The following is a 20,235-nucleotide window of genomic DNA, read 5'->3' as shown; positions in this document are numbered from 1 at the left end:
TCTTATGATTTGTTTGGACATGAATCGATACATCTTTGATTCTGTCACATTTTCACTAATGACCTGTGAGAGTTTATTATTTTATCTTTATCATCAAAAGATTAATAAGCAATCATGATTTATGGTAATATTGAAGAGTTAGTAGCTGTACTTTAGGGATAGGATGGTACTAAAACTCTACCCGACCCTCATCACAGATGCACAAATCTACAACCACTCAAACTGAACTGTAACATATGTCTGCTTACATGTCAACGTCGAGAAATCAGAATTTGAACTTTATATAGTAATAACACTGAATTATCACACACTATTAACCAAATAACCAGTAGATTTGTCGTCGTCGTCGTTGTCGTTGTCGTCGTCGTCGTCGTCGTCGTCATCGTCATCGTCGTCATCGTTGCTGTCGCCATCGCCGCCGCCATCGTCCTCGTCCTCGTCGTCTCAATTCTCTGAAATTGTTTACTTTTTAAACAAATAACCAACAAAAAACTTAACATAGTGGACCAGCACTTTTGGGCAGTCTGTAAAGTAAATAGTAAACAAATAGTCTTCGGTGCAATAAATCTCTTACTAGTCACAGACTTGTAACAGTTTAGTGAGAGAGGTTGTATTAATATTTAATACTATCAAAGAATAGACTACAAAATGTACCAACTGTACCATATCTCTTAATTAATCTTTAGATTTCAAATCTTGACGTGCTTTCATAGAAAGAAATTGTACATTAGAAGTACAGTACCTGACTTTTTTAGGAGGGTGGAGAAGCTATGAGACCAACCAAAGATAGCAAGACTCCTATATTTCCTGTAGAAGTTTTCATCACACACTTCTTAGGACTTTGAATTGAAGAATCTATATTTTGGGTATTTATTTCTAAAAATGGATGATTAAATTATTGATTGCACTGTGGAATGATATAGCAATTCATTGTCCAGCAACTTGTATAATTAGAGTCACACAGTGTTGCCTCGATAGCTTACACTCAAGTCTTGTATTGCCAATCCCTTATTTACTGTGGAAGACTACGCTAAGGAGTGGATATACTGAGGAGTAACATACACATTTTTCAAAAGGAAAGGTAGAATTTCTAATTTTGGTAAGGAAAAAAAAATAGTTTGTAGTAACTTTACATTGGATGACCATCACTGCAAACATATTTGGACATGAAATGATTAGGTTCAGGTAATTCTACGTTTGGTGAAGATAAACAAATCATTGCAAATATATTTTGATCCTGAAAACTTTTATGTAACTTTTCATTTTAGGACCATTAAAAAAACTGATACCATATATATTTCTGTACAAATTAATGGACCATCTTTTGATCATAATGCTAGAAAGATATTTAAATTAAAGTTCAGGGACGGGACTGCTACTTAATTCCAAATCATCCATGACTCAACTTTGAACTTTGACATTGCTTGTAGGTATGACCTCTAAACATGATTGCTCATTTGGTTATGCAACTGCATAACATCTTGTAATTTTTGTCCAAGTTGAGAATGTATTCTTCCCAACTCCTGACGTTGTCTTTCTTCCTTTTGTCTTGATTGCTGTAGTTGACTTTTCATGTCTTGGAGGGTGTCTTGGAATGACTGATTTTCCTGTTGTAAAGACTGACAAATAAAAACACATGGTTAGAATTGAAAGTGTCAATGACTTCATCGTCTATTCATAAACACACAGCTGAGCCTAGGGTACACTAGGGAAAATACACAGCCTGGGGTATACTATGGCAAAATACACAGCCTGGGGTATACTAAAATGGCAAAATACACAGCTTGGGGTATACTATGGCAAAAGTGATTTGTTTGAATTGTGTGTTTCTCAATCAAAAGTGAAAGAGAACTTGTGTATGAATGTTAGTGCTTCCATGATGAACATAAACAGTTTTACAGCACTAGTTAGTGTTCATATTTAATTTATATAAAGAAAGCTACTATGCAACCACTGTATTTTGTAAGGTATCCTGTGTCGTGTCAGGGCGCTGTCACGCATCAGCTTATCCCTTTTAGAACACAGTATTTAAGCCATAAAGACACAACATATCTTACTGTCTAGGGATCTCTGCAACTTACAAGGTTTTTTTACCCCACAACCAAAATTAAAGTAAAATATAAAATCTCAGCTCTACGTATAATGAGCTATGCTATAACATTATAACAGCATTGATTTTGAATATCTCCCTGGGAGGAAATTTGAAGATCTCAAATAAACTAAATTAAATACATAAGATCTTTGCCCAGGTTATAGGGCATGTAGAATTATGAATTCTGTCAGTCAATGTAAGTGTTATATTTCTACCATACTCAAAATAGATGTATGAAGTAAATTAGATGATCTCAAATAAACATAACTGAAATTTTACCCTGATAAATAATATTGGATATCAAGTCAGTTCAATGCAAGTGATCTCTCAATTATATTCAAAATACATGTGTTCTTATCAGCCTTTGATATATTTATATTTATAACAGGTCACTGATCTAAACAGATGTAAGTCATATAAGGGTCAGTAATGTTAACATCTAGTATTGAATCATATCCATAAATATTTAATATTCACTTATTAGGATATTTTTTCATTTCCTATAAGCTCTCTTTTTTAACATTTTCAACTTCCAGTTGATCTCAATCTGATTGTTTCACAATGTCTGAAAAATGTGTACATTCACACTGTTTTTATTGATTAAATGGTCTGTCCATGTACTATACACAGACCCCCATGATGGTGTTCACAGTCATGGAATGACGCAATTGAAATAGCGCCCTCAGGCATTCGACATTTGCATATGAATGAATCTAGGTATGTGGTGTTTATTCACAATGGGTCTCACTTCATCTTTTATTCAAGACCTGCATTAACACAGTATAACCATTGGTAACACAGTGAAAGTAGGTCCAACTAATATAATTGACGTAGGAAATACAAATGTACTGGAAGCTGTATGCCTTCGTATCTTTGTTGTGTAATTATACACTGAGTAGAGTTAACATAGTTTTCCTGCTACTGGTATCATAAAATTGCATTTCTATGGTTACATGCTTTCTATTTTTCAACTCTGATTTGTGTATTTCTGGAGTGCTTTTCAAATTCCAGGGAGTAAATTTGGAAATATCTGGTATGCCATCATCTACATCATTAGCCTTCTACTTATTCTGTCATATTCCAATGTTTGAAGAACTTGGGTAAAATTCACTAAATTTCCACTGCTATTACATAGTAAATATTCCAGTATTTGAAGAACTTCAGTAAAATTCATTCAATTTCCACTGGTATTTGAAGAACTTGGTTAAAATTCAGTCAATTTCCACTGCTAACACGCCAGTATTCTAAGAACTTGGGGTAAAATTCAGTCAATTTCCACTTGTAACATTACTATCCATCTATGGCTAATACAAATTACAAGTCGTCTAGACTCAATTAAATTCAATCTACTCAAACTGATTAATTAGTTTAATTGCTGGTGCAAATCGTTGGCAAACAACCATTGTCGATGAAATAATTTGTATTCATGTTTTACTGGTCTGATGTGGGACATACATAATACAGATGGAATTTCAGTTCCATATGGTCTGAATTAAGAGACTAGAGATCACAGATAATGTTACCATATTGCTTTAGATTCATGCAGTGAGTTACAGTATCCTGAGTACCTTACTGTTGTAGTACATTCAAGGATAAACTTGATAAATAGCATATAGCATTATCAAATTATGTTGTAACCTAGTACTAAAAATATGATATTCAGTATATACCAGGTCAAAATGAACATTACCACTATGCATACAATTCTTGACATCTTCATTTCAGATGAACTCATTACATTTTAAATTGGTGATTTGATTTACAGGTTTGTCATTGTGAAAACTACACCTATGATAAAATATGAATCACAAGTCATGTTATTTCAATGTAGATGAAAACCTGAATATTTTTTTAATACTTAATGTCGTCAGGTTAGAATTGTGTATATTAACTTTTGGCAGTGTAAAAGAATGCCTTGGCAATACTTTGACTACTAGAATGGTTACATCTGATTTACTATGTAGCTCAGTACTGTATCTATCTGTGGTGTTAGTGCATCTTTTAAAATATGATATAAAATGTGCAATGACAGCAAATCCAATATTCAGATACCTTGATACGACTTTCCATTGTTCTATTCTGATTTTCCAGCATGGACAAGTCTTCCACTCTTCTGGACAATGTATGTATTTCCTGTAAAAGATTCAAGTCAACTTTTTAATTTACCCCCTACCATCTGTTGACAAGACCCAGTGGCATAGACTGTTGTGGTTTGATCAAGTGAAATGACCCATGAAATCTAGTGATAAAGACAACAACAGATAGGGGTACAGATGTTCTACTGCATAATACTACATACCTTTTATGTATCTGACCACATTGTACCTTAATTAGAAAATGATGAATGTTCTAAATTGAAATGTGACAAAGACATTCATGAAAAATGTGAATTGTTTATCAGAATTTTAATCTAAATACACAGTACTGCTATTTATTATATGGTTCTGAGATTTGATTTATTAATAATATTGACTGGAATAAAACTGACCTGTTCTTTGGCTTTGTTGTCAGACTCTACAGAACTCAGTCGACTTTCTAGATCTGTCTTCTCTTTCTGCAACAGTAAAACTTTAGAACTATCACCACCTGTTGATTCTAACTCTATAATCTGAAAGAGACACAAAGTATACCGTCATTACAACAGCATATGGGTATCAACAACAATTACATGTACAAAGATAGCATTTTTTAATTTTTTTTTTTTTTTTTTTTGGGGGGGGGGTTGTTTACGAAGGGCAAATACAAGAAATACCAATAGCATTAACTACCACAGTACAGATCAACAATTTCAACAGTTGGAGGTCCTTTTGAATCTTATTTGAAACTCCCCTAAATGAGGAGGGTCCTGTCGGAAATTCAAATGTAATAAATAACAAATATATAATTGGAGGCAGGCAGAGAATCAAAACTTCACTGTGAACTGAATAAGTGAGAAAAAAGTCGTTATAATCAGTGTTATTCATCCATAATAAAATATGTCACTTCTAATAAAATTCAATTTCTTTGAAAATAGGTAGATCATCACTCTGTCCATACCTCTAGATATTCAAAATTATTTTCACATTACCAAACAATTACTAAATAACGTACTTGACAGTGATATATTCTCGGCTCACATGAACATTTTCTAGTACACATAGTGGTACTTAATCTTGACTTGAAATAATTTGTATGAATTATTTGTTGTCACTTTAATATGACTGATGAACAGAACACATTCCACACATAATCAACATAGTGGTACCGTACATACACACTTATTGCACTGTGTGAGATTACAGACAGGTTTTACGAAGAACGGGGAAAACAACAATAGTATGATTGTTGACAAAATCATTGACATGACATTCTTTACTGGGTGTCAAGAGGCACTCAAATCTAATGTTGATATAGTTCTGGAATTTCTAGATATCGTCTAACAGGTCGAGGTCAAACATAGTATGAAGTTTTTAAGTGTATTGGAAATGTGAAATAAGAACCAAATCAATAATCATGATATTTTAGTGTATAGCTTTTAGTAGTCTAATAATAACAACTCACTGACTAGTACATCAATGAAACATAATGCAAAACTTCTCTAACTCTCTGTCTGAATACATAAATGCTGTTCTGATTATTATAACTTTATAAAAGCAGCTAGTCAGGTGAATATTTTGTTTGAAAAATTCATTATTTTTAAATATTTCCTTCAAATGTCTACTATTTCCTAAACTTATCTTTATTTTACATACCAACACTAATCGACACTATATTCCTCATAAACATAGACTTCAAAACTTTCTCACACAATTTGACAGTTATAGAAAAGTTTACAGGAATCTACAAACATAAAATGGTTGTTTAGCCAGACACTAGCATACTAAGTTAGAGGGTCAATTGAAGTCATGTGACAACTTATCTTGAATTCATAGTAACAAGGCTCCTTATCTCACTCATATTGCACTCACTCAGTGACATCAGTAGTCAAGTGAAGACTTACAATTATAACCAGATGAAGACTATTGAAAGGCATAAGGGGTACAAACTTACTCTTTTTTTAAGTCTTGAACTTTCATCTTTATACGAGGCAAGTTGTCTTTTCCATTCCTCTACGTTAGCTGTACTCTCTTGTAAAGCTGTTGTTAGCTTGGCATTGTTGTTTTTCAATGTTTGCAACTCAGTTTCCCACTTTTTTGCATTTGCAGAACTGTAAAAGAAGTGTCAAAATCTCAAACACACTATATAAAGACTTACATTGGAACATCTTTTTGTAGTCACTATGATGTATTTTCTTGTGAACCATGCACTTTTCCTGGACAGCTGGCTTATCAAGTTTGAGTTAATATTCAGATTCACACATTGGAATGACAATACAATTGATTATAAATGTTGGCTTTTTATTTTATGCAGTAGAGTTAACAATTTACTGGATGTATGTATACAATTCTAACCCAGAAACTTGTCTTGGAGTTACCTTCTCAAGAAGCTCTTCAAAATGTTGGTAACACCAAGACAACAAGTTTTTGGGTTAGTGAAATTCAGACAAACTTTGTTCCCAATGATAGATAGATTATTTCAGTCATTGTTTGATAGGCTATAGTGCAGAGAATGGGTTGACAGCTGTTAAACCAGCCTTTATTCAACTCATTTATTCTCATTAATTATACCACTTTCCTCATCTTAAAAACAGTTGTTCAGTCTTTCCAACCAAAATTCACCTTCATAACACAAAACAGGCCAGTAAAGGTAACAAACATATACATCCCTCCAGTTAAAACTGAATATGGGAAACAGGCATTTCACTACAGTGGTGCTGTTCCATGGAACAATCTACCCCTATCCATAAGATCAGCTCCTAACCCATCGATATTTACACGTAAAGTACATCTTAAGAATGTAGTCTGGTAATGTAATTGGATATCTTTTAAAGTACACTGTGCCTCTGTAATGTTTTGTCCTAGTTTGTCCCTTTTTTGTTTATTTTTCTGTGTACAATAAACTTGCAACAGGTTCCATTGGGAGAACAGTGCTTAAGGACTGAAATGGTGTCTGTATATGAAAGATTAATAAATAAAATAAAAAAGTTGTGTACTTGTGACATCACTACTTTGTGAACAGTATCAGTATTTTAAAGATGTGTATCCACTAAAGGTAAATATGGAATCTTGAAAAACATCAAAGTTTTACAAGCTAACAAATAACCACAGAACTAGTCTACATTGTATATTTTCGTAATTTGATAATTTGAAAATGTGCATTTATCCCAACTTGGCTGAAAAGTTTCACTGATTCAACATTTAGGTCAAAGTTTAAGAGAAAAGCTGCACCAAATTTGAGTAACTTTATGGCACAAAAAAATTTATGACCCAAGTAATTCAAATGCCAAGTAGATGTACTGTCAATATAATAAAAGCTATTGTAGTAGCTCTAACAACAGTTTTTTGTCCTTCAACCTTCATTGTCATGTTCTCAATGAACACTGCTTGTGACCTTTGACCTAAATATCTGACCTCTGACCCACTTCTTTATGACTTACCTTTGTGCTAAGGCAATTTTCAATCTATCGTTAGCATATTTAAGCTGGGAATCTGTGGCTGAATGTGAATCACCTTGTCGAAGGTTTATGAGGGTGGACTGTTGATTTGCACTGTCTGTGCTGGTGTTGTCCTAAAAAGGTCCAAGAAAACAAGAATTATTGTCATCATGGTGGCTGAAAACTTTTGTGCGACTTTACCTCTTATTTACAATGAACAAAAAATATTCATAATACAACATCAACTTTGAGAAAACTGTACAGTTGTATAAGGATGTATCATAACTTTCAATTTATTGGGTGGGTGGGTGGGTAGGTGTGTGGGGGGTAAGAAAGTGAAATCTATTCCACTCCCTTTGCTTTGTTATCTCTCCCTCGCACATATTTAATGTATGGGAAAACAATGTCAATTTGACAATAATTCCCCCTCTCAGACTCTGTTACAATATTCTATGTTAAGCAACCACACTAACATCACGGGTCTTGAAACAATTGCAGATCTGTTTAAGGATTGTACGTTCAATAACTATGCAATGTTTATTTTAAAGTAATGACACATATATGTACATTAATTTCAGGTTTCAATGAAACACATCATTTTTTTCAAATCAGTGACATTTTATTATAGATGATAAATGAGTTTTATATATCAATGAATTCACTCATACTCATGGCATAATAAAGCTGTTTACCAACCAAAAACCAGGATGTCACATATTATGTGTTATATATTTCGAGTACCTATATATCATAGTAACCCTGTTAGGGGTGTGCTGGAATGCGAACTGTGTGTCAAGTAGATGACCAATATATGAATAAGTGATAACGTATTTTCATTGCTTGTAATTGTTGCTGTCATAGTCCCCCATAAACATGTGATGGACTCATAGCTTTTTAAGAGGCATGTTGTAGGGGTTTCACAACTTTAATTGTTTCAATCAACATCCTTAAATATAGGCCAAAGTCACGTAAGAAAATACTTTGGGTGGGTGTGAAAATTAGTTGTCTGGCTGACTGAGCTATAGCGAAGGTTAGTCCTGACTAAAAGAATAATGATATTGAACTTACATCTCCACTGATAAGATAGTAGTAATCCATGGGACTCAAATATTGGGGTTTAAACAGATGTTAAGAGTTCTGTAATTGTTCCAAGACTCTTATTTTTATGAACGGTTAATTTGTGTGGTTGTGATTTTTATTCAATTTGACAAAAGTTTTCCCACTTCTGATTGTCTCTAATATAGACAGACAGAAGACAACATGTGGTTCCTAGCAATAGTTGAATTTTGATTGGTTTCTGATACCTGTAACAGTCACGCACATGGTCTTTGCAGTCACATGGAAATTTTACTGATTGTTGATTGGCTATACCTTAATACAAATCTTAAATACTGACTGCTGATTGGCTACTGAATGTAAGCTATGATACACAGATGGTTTTCGTAGTTGGTTTTGAACACTTGTTCTTCATGTTTGTCAACAGAAAAAGATTGTGACAACAAAAATAAATATAACATTTATTTAATATCATTAATATTCACCTACCTCATTTTGGTCATTATCTTTGCTCTGATTGGATGAGACATAATTATTCGTCATGGGTGATTTGACTACGGATCCATTTGACTGTACAGAGCTGCCACTACTGCTATCACTACCACCACTCTTTGCTTTTTCTGATGCTTGTCTTGTCACCTCTCTTATCTCATTAAACTTTTCAGAAAACTGGTGAGAGAGAGAAAGAAGATAATGTTCATTTTTAACAGCAATTTGTAGTCTTAATTTCACTGAGTTGTATACCAGAATGAGTTGCTAGCAGAACTGACCATAAACTACACTTCTCATGGGGCTTTACGTCACTTCCTGCTATGTGGTAGAAAACAGTGAAAGTAGTGTCTAAGTCCACATGTCACTTCCACCTACGGGCAGAGAAGTTTGGATTGACGTTTTCTCCCATACCGATAAGTGAAAGTGAATGAAACCAACACATTTTATCATGTTTAATGCTCATATATTTATTAAAAGTCATTCAATCACAGGGTATCCTTTCCCTTTAAGAATATCTGTAAGAAAAACATATTGATGATACATTTTGTACATATTCATATCAGGATCAAGACTCTTGTCTATCACTGACACATTAACCATAGACCTTCTGACGTTGGTGGAGGGGTTATGCATTAACTGTCAAAACAATATTTTAGATTGATTGTACAGATGACTGTTCATAGTCTTTTACATGTATAGTTTAATACAGATAAAACAAATTCTTAGATGAATTGCATGGAATTTTATGAAATTTTGCAGTTTTTAGTTACTACATGACACTGTGGTCTTCAAAATGTCTACACATGCATACACAATAATGTGTTCTTTTGCCTTATAAACATACCCGAATTATTACATGCATGTATCGTAGCAGCCTACCGGTGTGCGTTATTACAATGTTTATACCATTTAGCTGGGCCTATGCAACTAAGTGTTTCTATTTATAACATCATATCAAGGACAAATATCTATTGCTGGTATTAATGACAGTCTTACATTAATTATCATTTTATTGTTGAAAATATAATCTAACACTACAATATATTTATCTTTTAGCCAAGTTTATGTACACGCTATGTTGAAGCAGGTGTAACTTTCTTTGCTAGCAGATACTATTTATTGCATGGTACAAATGTACTGTCATTGTTCAATACATCATTCCATCTATCCAGCATTGACAGGATCTCATTGACATGTACTGTAATATTTTCAAATGCGTGTATGTGTACTGACATCATTTTTGCTTGGTGACAAACGTCTACAGACAATATGCAGCTGGTTCTCTAGTTGCTCCTTACAGTGTTTGACAACAACCATTAATAAAATTAAAGTAATAAATTCACAATTGTTTATCTATCAGCTGATTTTTGGGGGTCCATGGGAAACATGCTTGCCCACGCAGTCTAATCCCTGAATAATTAGCAAACCATTAACAGGTCATTATCTTGGTAGACACTGATTATCTTCCGAAGACAAACAACAACTATTTGACATCAACACCTTGACTGTGACCATTAAATCGTAGGACTTTGTGACTATGCTTCAAAGCCAGCAAATAAAGATAATCTCCATAGTTTATGCCATGCTAAGACCAGATACTGCAGTACAATGTATGTACATGATGTTACTTTATGTAGTGGTGAACTCGTAGTGATCTAAATCAAAATGAGTTGACACACTTTCTTAAACGAAAACCTTATACACATTTGGTTGCATGAACGGAGACGCAATGTATTGTTCTTAATAGGCAAACTATTAAAAAAATTTTTTTTCACATTTGATAAGTTACCGTTCAAAGTTGGTATTGTTCTTAATAGGCAAACTATTAAAAAAATTTTTTTTCACGTTTGATAAGTTACCATTCAAAGTTTGACTAAAAATATTCCAAGACATTGTGCCATGTATTTGTAAAAAACCTATTCTGATCCAATAATTATATTGTAAATGCATGCTAGTGAGCTACGTGTTGAGAACTGTTTACTGTCATCTGTTCTAATCTAGCTCTAAGTCTTATAATATGTAATCCAATGATGTGTCGGAGTATCGCATGATCATTGCCAACTTGCACGATTGTCGAACATCCTACTAACCACTCGGCAGTAGTACCATAAACCCTACGTGTATTGGGGTCTATGGCACTACATGCAAGACCTTAAATCACTGAAACGCAAGTCTAAGGGCTATCTGTGGCTTTGAATCTCTCTCTACCTCGTCATGCTCAACATGAAATTATGAACCAAAAGTTGTTCATGCAAATGAGTATATATTAACCCCCATCTGTTACTAGTTTAGAATGATGTAAACAGTATATAAATAGCATCCTGATATGACAAATGTACTTGGGCAGATTTATGTAATTGAGTATTAAACAAAGACATGATGACTTTGTAGGTAGCTTCGTTTGAATTTGAAATTTTATTTCAGCACCTCATTGAGCTAGATGTGAGAAAAGATTTGAAGTCATGGATAGCCTCTAGACTAATGATCAGAAGCCATGGATGACCTCGAGATGACCGATACACTAGTGAAGCATTTGCAGATTCTCAATTTGTGTTTTTATTTTTATTAATTTGCATAATACACAATAGCTTGTGTATGTTTTCCCCAGCTGTTACTAGGCCATGGTACAATAGGCATCATTATGAAGTAATACCAGGTTGTACTACTACACACAGATGTACACAATAACCCTTGACCTCCACAAGTGCCACTTCAAGTTAACATGTAAACTAAAGTACATATTGCAAACTAAGCTGTATGACCTTGGTTGCAGCATGGATGTATTATGGTTGCAGGAATGGGTGGTATTATTAAATTTCAATATGGAGAATGTGGCATGTTTGGTAAATTTACTTGTAAAATCTCAATTTATTTGTTTTGGGCGGTAAGTTGGTAAAATTTATGTAAGCAAACCACACTTTTATCTGGGAATCCAACATTACTGGTGTGAGGAAACACTATAATTTTTACCAGTGACCACTTTTCCACTCTATATCACAAGGGTTCTCAAACCTTTGCAACAACACTGAATACAAGAACTTGTGAACAATTTTAACCCCCCCCCCCTCCTTTGTTACCAGGGTAGTCAAACCTTAGCAAACAAATGAATACATTGGAACTTTGTTGTGTAAATTTTACCAAACAACCAATCAATTAACAAACAAACAAACAAACAAACAAACAAACAAACCAATTCCCTCCCTTTGTTACCAGGTTTCTCAAACCCTAAATACTGAATAAACTTAGCATAAACACCCAGGGTTCTCAAACTAATTCCATCATATTCATCTACTATCCAGGGCACAAACAGCTTGGTAGATATTTGTGTAAGTATACTAGCCACATGTATCTACTGCATTCATAATCCTAGCAACTGTAATATTTCAACATTGTTAAAGCCATTTCAATACTAAGCTAAATCCCTCAAAAACAAATAAAATGGAGTGTTTTACTGTAAAGATCACTTAGGAGTGGTTAATCAATTACTAATGTTGATTGTAAATGAATCAGGTGACACGGTCAACAAATATGAAATTATTTATTCATAAATTCCACACACGAAAACTACTATATATATGATAATAAAATTAATGAAATGTTAATCTACAGTTATAAACTATGGTTGAAATTACACATATATGGAACGATATCTAATAAGTAGTATTTTTTTTTATACACAAAATGATAATGTAAAATACAGGGTTTCCCCCAGTATACTATAACACTAATACTATGTTGTGTTCTTTCTGTTCTCAAAAAAGTTCAAAATTAATTTAACCTGACGACAAATTATTTTGGTATACCATATTAATTTCCAAAACTGGCTGGTTTGAGGATAAACATAATTAAATAATATCATGCAAATCAGTCTATCAAACAGTAGTTCTCCAAACAGGATGTCAACAAGTGTCAATGAAGTCATCTATACTATAGTGATGTGGGTAAAATTACACTGTTATTGATGCCTATTTTTGTACACTGACCTCTGTTTGTAACTAATACCTCCAGTATTTCGTTACTGTCAGTCTTTCTATCAGACATCAATTGATACTGTCCTAATGCTACATGTATCTAAATTTTGATGACTACTGTGAATTATCCAAAAAATGATGTAGTCTGATATAGGACGATTGACTCTCACTTGAATTTTCATTGGTTGAATTCATACATGGAGAGATTTCTGTCTGTAATTTTACATTTACAATTATTTAGTAAGTACAACTAAAAATGTACCAATCTTAAATTTTTTTGTGTTAACATTTAAATTTCAACAACTGAAATACTACAATTTTGTGAAGTGAAATGGCAGCTTTCCTCCACATCTGTAGACCTGTTCACCAATCTGATGTTCTGGGTTGGTAATATGCCTATTTTTAATAATGCTATTTTTGTCAGCCTTTTTTTCCATAAACAATATTTCAAATACTGATTATTATTTCGACAACTACAAGACTACACCACCTCATTCAATATCTGGCTGTCTTGGTTCTCTGATTTAGCCAAAACCAAGTGTCACTGAATAAAAGGATTATCTATTACAATACGACATAGTATGTTATGTTATGTTATGTTATGTTATGTTATGTTATGTTATGTTATGTTATGTTATGTTATGTTATGTTATGTTATGTTATGTTATGTTATGTTATGTTATTTTATTTGTTTATTAAGATATCATTTCTGGACTTATCAAATTATACAGTACTCGAATAAAATTTACAAAAAAAGAGCCACATCCAGCCCTCTGGCTCATAGGACACAAATTATATGAAATAAAATAAATATAAATAAATAAATAAATAAATAAATAAATAAATAAATCAGTAAAACTGAAATACACTGGGCATTTAAAAACATACTACATGTAAACAAAATCCTGTGAAGTCACAGTTGTATTTTTTTAATGAAATGAGTGATATTTTGTTGTGACAGCATCAACAACACACCATGAATCTGCATGAGTATGAGGTACTTGCCATTACTTAGAGTTAATATTTGCATCTCATATTTTGTTACTGACCTTGTTGAGTTCGACCTCTGACCCAAATCCTAGGCCATACACGGTATTGGCCCTACCATCTGACCACTGTCCAAATTTCTGACTTGTCTTGGTAAATGTCATCAATGGAGTGATAGTGCTATTAATGATTGCCTGGAAATCAATAACACACAAAAAATGGAAATATAAGAAAAGTAATGACGTGATTAGAATCAGTCATTGTAAATCATAACAGGTTCATTATTGTTAAAAAGGAAACAGCTGTGTGAAATGGAAACTATAAAAATATAAACCATAAATTTAAGAGATAAGCTATAGATATTATAGTTGTAGATGGTCAAAGCGACACACAGAAAACTCAGGGTCACACAAATAAAGGATTTTTTGGCTAACTTTAGTATTTCTGTAATTTTCTACATTTACTACAGATAGTATATTGATGTGAAAACAGTTTGTACTGGTCCAAATTATGAATATTCCCTGCAGTAAATTTGAAACACTGCTATATCAGAGAGTTCTTATGTATCCGTTCCTCTGCTCTTAGTTGTATGAACTGCAACTTTAAAACACCCCATACCCTATAAAACTGACCCTAAAGCTAAACATCATTGATTTGGAATGTTTTCCTTTCGTTTTTTTCTGAGAATGTTGATTAGTATTATAACCAACACCTGAGGATTCAACAGGAAGATTTATTTTTGAGTGTTTTCTCGCCCTGGTGAAGAACGACTGGATTATGGATGAATGAACTATTGTCCTTGGAGATTTTGTGGAAATTTTACACAGTTGAAAGACAAGTGTAGGTTATAGTTACATCTACTAGTGTTTTAACCGAGACAAAACAAATATGGTTGGCAGTGTGTCCCAATGTAATGCACCACTGACACACAGCAATTTCTTGTGGTGTACCAAAACACATTTTTTGATCGTTTTTTCATTAGAAGGTAGATGACTTCTATGCTATTGCTGATTCCTCATCACCATAGCACACAGTGTTTACTTTAAATTAACCTTTAATCTAAGGAAGTAATACCATGTATCATTACACACAGTATATAAATGTGTAAATGTAATTAGTTTAAAACACTTTACATGTGTATACCATTAATATACATGTTGACAATTGTAATGTATTAACACATTGGTCACTATATATGTGGACACACTCTGCAAATAAAATTATTGTACTGTACTGTACTGTACTGTACTGTACTGTACTGTACTGTACTGTACTGTACTGTACTGTACTGTACTGTACTGTACTGTACTGTACTGTACTGTGACTGTACTGTACTGTGACTGTACTGTACTGTACTGTACTGTGACTGTACTGTACTGTACTGTACTGTACTGTGACTGTACTGTACTGTACTGTACTGTACTGTGACTGTACTGTACTGTACTGTACTGTACTGTGACTGTACTGTACTGTACTGTACTGTACTGTGACTGTACTGTACTGTACTGTACTGTACTGTACTGTACTGTGACTGTACTGTACTGTACTGTACTGTACTGTACTGTACTGTACTGTACTGTACTGTACTGTACTTTACTGTGCTGTACTGTACCGTACTGCCTAGAACTGTACTGCATTACTTTACTCCCCACCCCACCCCACCAACATACATTTATTTACCTTTGAACCATTAACACTAATGATCCGATATGAATTCCTGGTACTGTCATAGAAATAAGACACTGCTACGGCTTGCTTGCTGGATGGAAGCCAGTTCTTTTTAGTGGTAGGATCAATCTGGAAGACGTGTGCCCGTGTAGTGTATATTGGCTGCTCCCTGAAATACAATCATAATATGTATCACTTATCAAACAAAGCTGTACCTTGTCTTATGGGTTACCTTCCATGGTGATACATGTTGTATCTTTCTTGTTGTTGACAGACAGAGATGACATTTTTTCCTTAATTCTAAAACACAAACTTCAGTTAATTGTCTCCAAGACGTTCCTATATATACAGTAGTATAGTAAAACTTGCCATCATTTTGCTTGAATAAGTGGTGAATATAGTAACAGGTTACTTTTAATAACAAGAACAGCATGGTTACACATGTTTTGTCTATTCAAGCATAGACATAAATGACCCCCTCTATGCTTTGAAGTTTCCTGGTGTTGACTTCCTGCATTGAGTAATACACTCTGTGTATTATGCCAGGAATGCCAATTTGTTTGGTATGGTGATTAGGGAAAAGATTCGACATACAGGACTATGAAGGCAGAAATAAAATGAGCATCTATTCCATCAATCATGAAAACACTATTCATGTTGTAGTTGGGTGTTGTACATCACCAACTTTTCTATTTTGAATTGATGTTGTTGCACATAAACTTCTCACCCTAGGTGTGATATTATACATAACACTCTTATGTTTTGAAATGACGTTTTGTATTTTTATAACATCTTAAGGTGACACCTTAGGTGTGATATTGCATATAACATCTCATATTTTGAAATGACATCATTGAATATACCACGATGTCATACTAACACTTGTTTTTGTAAAGAGAAATTAGCCATTTTTTAGATATAAAAGGACCCATCTAGTTTTATCAAACAAGAAAAATATATTTATCAATGAAAATTTCTACTCATTATTATAGTAACAAAATGTTTTGACTGCGAGTAGAAATTGTCATTGCGCATGTATGAGTCATTGAACAGTCATTTTCATCAGACATACTCGGTATATACTTACATATCAATGTAGTCTACTGTCTATTATTATACTATAATATATATTTGTGAATATTAGAGATGCGCTGAGCATAATATAGTTTACATAGTAAGGACTTGAATATCTGACCATTTACCTTGCCCAGATATATATGAAATTGTCTATAACATTTACACATGCACATCCATTGTCACCTGACAATTCAATGAATGAATGGTCCAACCCTACAATGTTGATCTTATACCATATTCTGACCTTATGATGAAAAGTTCTCTCTCATCATAGTAAACCAAAGCCTCTATTATGGCGCCGTCTGAGACACATCGTCAAGTTCATTGCGTCAGCAGAAAAATTGTACTCTTGCTTGCAAGAATGATCTTTCTTGGCAGTTCAACAAATTACAATATCAGTCAAACTGTTATAAACTAAACCCTGTCTTTTATTACGATAACAGTCAAGTTATAATTTGTTATTGCTATGTTAAAAAGACTGATGTTTGATCAACAAATTCCATGGTCCAAACTTTTACAATGTACTTTATAATGATACATGAGAATGAGATATGTGTTGTTTGACTGATAGGAATGTTTGCTCTTTGACAAGGTTTACTGATAAGAATTTCACAGATAGTTGGAAAACTACCAATATTTGAACTTTATATTTAGTTGGAACATAGATGTTTATGGTTGGCAAGATATGCAAATTACAGACATAAACAGGTTTGGAGTACCTATAATTAGTACACTGTTGTTGATAATTATCACTATATAACTAAAGATTAATCTTACTGAAGTGTGTGACAAGGCCTAGGGGAGTGATTATCAGTTTGATGCCCATGAACACCTGATTGCATTATTTATTTTGATTAGATAGACTGCAGTTATTGTTGTAACACTTTAATACTATGGCAGAAAACTAAATGTAAATGTTTTCAATGTCCCTGACTCCCATCCCTCCACACAGACAATGGGACACACACACACACACACACACACACACACACGCTGACCCATCTCCAGACAGACACAAAAATGTAGTTTACACAACAAACAAACAAACAAACGTACGTACGTACGTACGTACATACATACATACATACATACATATACAGAGACAGACAGACAGACAGACACACACACACACACACACACACACATACACACACACACACACACACACACACACATACACACACACACACACACATTATATTCATGGATTGTAGTCGAAGCATTTCTTAGGCTGCAACTAGGTGTAACTTTCAAATTAATTCCACCCCCTGTGGGGATTTAGTTAGATGTACCCAAGTTTGAAATACCACTAATACAAAGGCATGTGATGATTAACTACTGAACAATGGCTAAACTGACACCACAGTGTTGGGACTAAGTAGTTTGTATTTGCCTGTCTGACGACAAAAATACACCGCAAAGTTACCGCACCTAATATCATTAATTTAAAAAAAAATTGTTACACATTTCTAAAGTCCGACAAGACTTATGTCAACACAATCACACAGTCAGTGTTTTCAACTGGGTCAAAAGTGTTGTGTTCGGTTCAAATATTGACTTGCTGGGTGTACTACCTTGAAGTTGAGAGATCTCATCTAAAATATCGTACGTGGACTACGTTGGTCACAAAATATATGTATATTTATTCTAAACACTTCGTAGTATGAAAACCCACTTCTACATGTTCATATGTGCATTTTACGATCTCGAAGTTCATGCCAACCAACCCTACGGACGCAACACCACCGTAAGTAGATACAACCCGATCGCATATCACATCAACAGTTAGTTACTACAATCATACCACTTATCATTCAAGCAAAACAAAGTTACGTCCAAAGATATCACTTTCTCCACTTACCCCATTTTGATTCACTGTCCGAATAAATAGTAATATTTTGTGTTTTTTGTCTTGGTTATCTGTCAACAGTAGGGAAACCTCATCTTAAGAGTGCACTGGGTTGACCAACTAAATACGCTACTACTGCCACAGAAACATTGTGTACGTCCCGCTTCGACGATTTCTCTTTCAACGTTGATTTTCATGCGCAGGCGCAAGTGGTTATAGACTCCTTAGGATTGTAAAAACATGTAGTGGTCTGAGATCATTGTAAGCTGAGAGAGTGTTGACAATGTTGAGTCCGGTGGCGGTGCCGTGAGCGTGAGCCCCCAACGACAAGAGTCTGGATAACCGAGACCATCGGAAAGTACAGTGATGATATTAACTGTAGCAGTTTTATGTTAAAAAATAGATAACAGAACGTACTTGTTTACAAATATTAATTTATGCAACCCTGTTTTCGATTCGGTCAATTATATTTTTTCAAGGGCAATTATTATTATTATTTATTATTTAAACTTTATTACAGACCCATGGTCCAGAGAAGAACAAAAATATACCACAAGACAGCGTAATTTTTACATAACAGACAAATACAAACAGAAAATATTACAAAAGGTATTATTTTAAAAGAAAAAAAACCTTCAACCAGTGGGCCTGAAGCCCACAGAACCGTACATCACAAGTAATAACACGATTAATCAGAACATTTTGGCTGTCAAAAAGACGTAGCATAAACCGAAATGCCACCTTTCTTCTCAAAACAGAGAGAGAATTAACTGAATTGGAGACAAACGTGTTAGATGCACTGGCAGAACTTGGAAGTCCTATCAGCCTCCGGAACGCATTGTTGTGACAGACAATTATAGTTTGCATACTACTTACATTGAAGTCACACCATAAATGGTTTCCGTAAATGTTATTGCAAAAAATGTTATTACAATGACATCCCCAATCAGGCAAACAGCACAACTTGTGACAATATCTTCAAATCGTTATATAAAAAGTCTTAAAATTACAATTGACGACCAAAATTTGACTATAAAGAAGCGACTAAAAGTAATTCAGTTATTTATGCATTTTAGATATGGAATAGATAACGCGTTCCAATTGTTAATATTTGATGTTACATTTCTTCTGTATCAACAACTACTCTCCGATCTCTCGGATCGGATGTAGCGTATGCGCGTAGGGATTGAAAACAGTGGTTCATTTTGGGCCGCATATGCATATGTAAGTAAACCTAGGCAAAACAATACTCATTATTTTCCATGGTGTATAAAGATCTTGTAGAGAAATTCTATTTGGGTAAATGAAATTTATGTTTTCCATTACAAATGACGAAATGATGAAAATTTATCAACTGCCTATAATATACTTGGGGAGTCTTGAATCGCGACAGTCCGATTAAATACATAGCGCCCTCTACAAAATTATTTATATTTTCTTTCGTTTTTGTGCATCTATTAATTCGCTGTGTCAAACGCGTAAACTAACCTGACCTTTGGAATATAATGTTTTTTCTACAAATGGACGACGT

At 33.9% G+C, this 20,235-nt stretch overlaps 1 protein-coding gene across 1 annotated transcript; it reads right to left on the bottom strand.

Moving 5' to 3' along the window:
- Positions 1–1,370: 1,370 nt before the first annotated feature.
- Positions 1,371–18,875, bottom strand: LOC144443610 (homer protein homolog 1-like). Its single transcript, XM_078133153.1, has 9 exons — positions 18,717–18,875; positions 15,791–15,947; positions 14,173–14,304; positions 9,150–9,329; positions 7,608–7,738; positions 6,122–6,278; positions 4,581–4,700; positions 4,145–4,225; positions 1,371–1,619 (listed from the first exon to the last, which is right to left on the bottom strand). The coding sequence occupies exons 1-9, from the start codon at positions 18,719–18,721 to the stop codon at positions 1,440–1,442; spliced, it is 1,143 nt and encodes a 380-aa protein (XP_077989279.1). The 5' UTR covers positions 18,722–18,875; the 3' UTR covers positions 1,371–1,439.
- Positions 18,876–20,235: the final 1,360 nt, after the last annotated feature.

Source organism: Glandiceps talaboti, chromosome 12 (genome assembly GCF_964340395.1).
Source record: "Glandiceps talaboti chromosome 12, keGlaTala1.1, whole genome shotgun sequence".
NCBI lineage: Eukaryota > Metazoa > Hemichordata > Enteropneusta > Spengelidae > Glandiceps > Glandiceps talaboti.
Note: the sequence above shows the minus strand (reverse complement) of the source record. Positions and strands in the feature narration are given on the sequence as shown.

Bases quoted from the DNA above. Each gene is read 5' to 3' on its own strand.
- LOC144443610 (XM_078133153.1), bottom strand. The intron at 14,305-15,790 runs GTAAATAAATGT...ATTGATTTCCAG, and splicing joins TTAGTGTTAATGGTTCAAAG to GCAATCATTAATAGCACTAT. The intron at 4,226-4,580 runs GTCAGTTTTATT...AATCTTTTACAG, and splicing joins ACAACAAAGCCAAAGAACAG to GAAATACATACATTGTCCAG.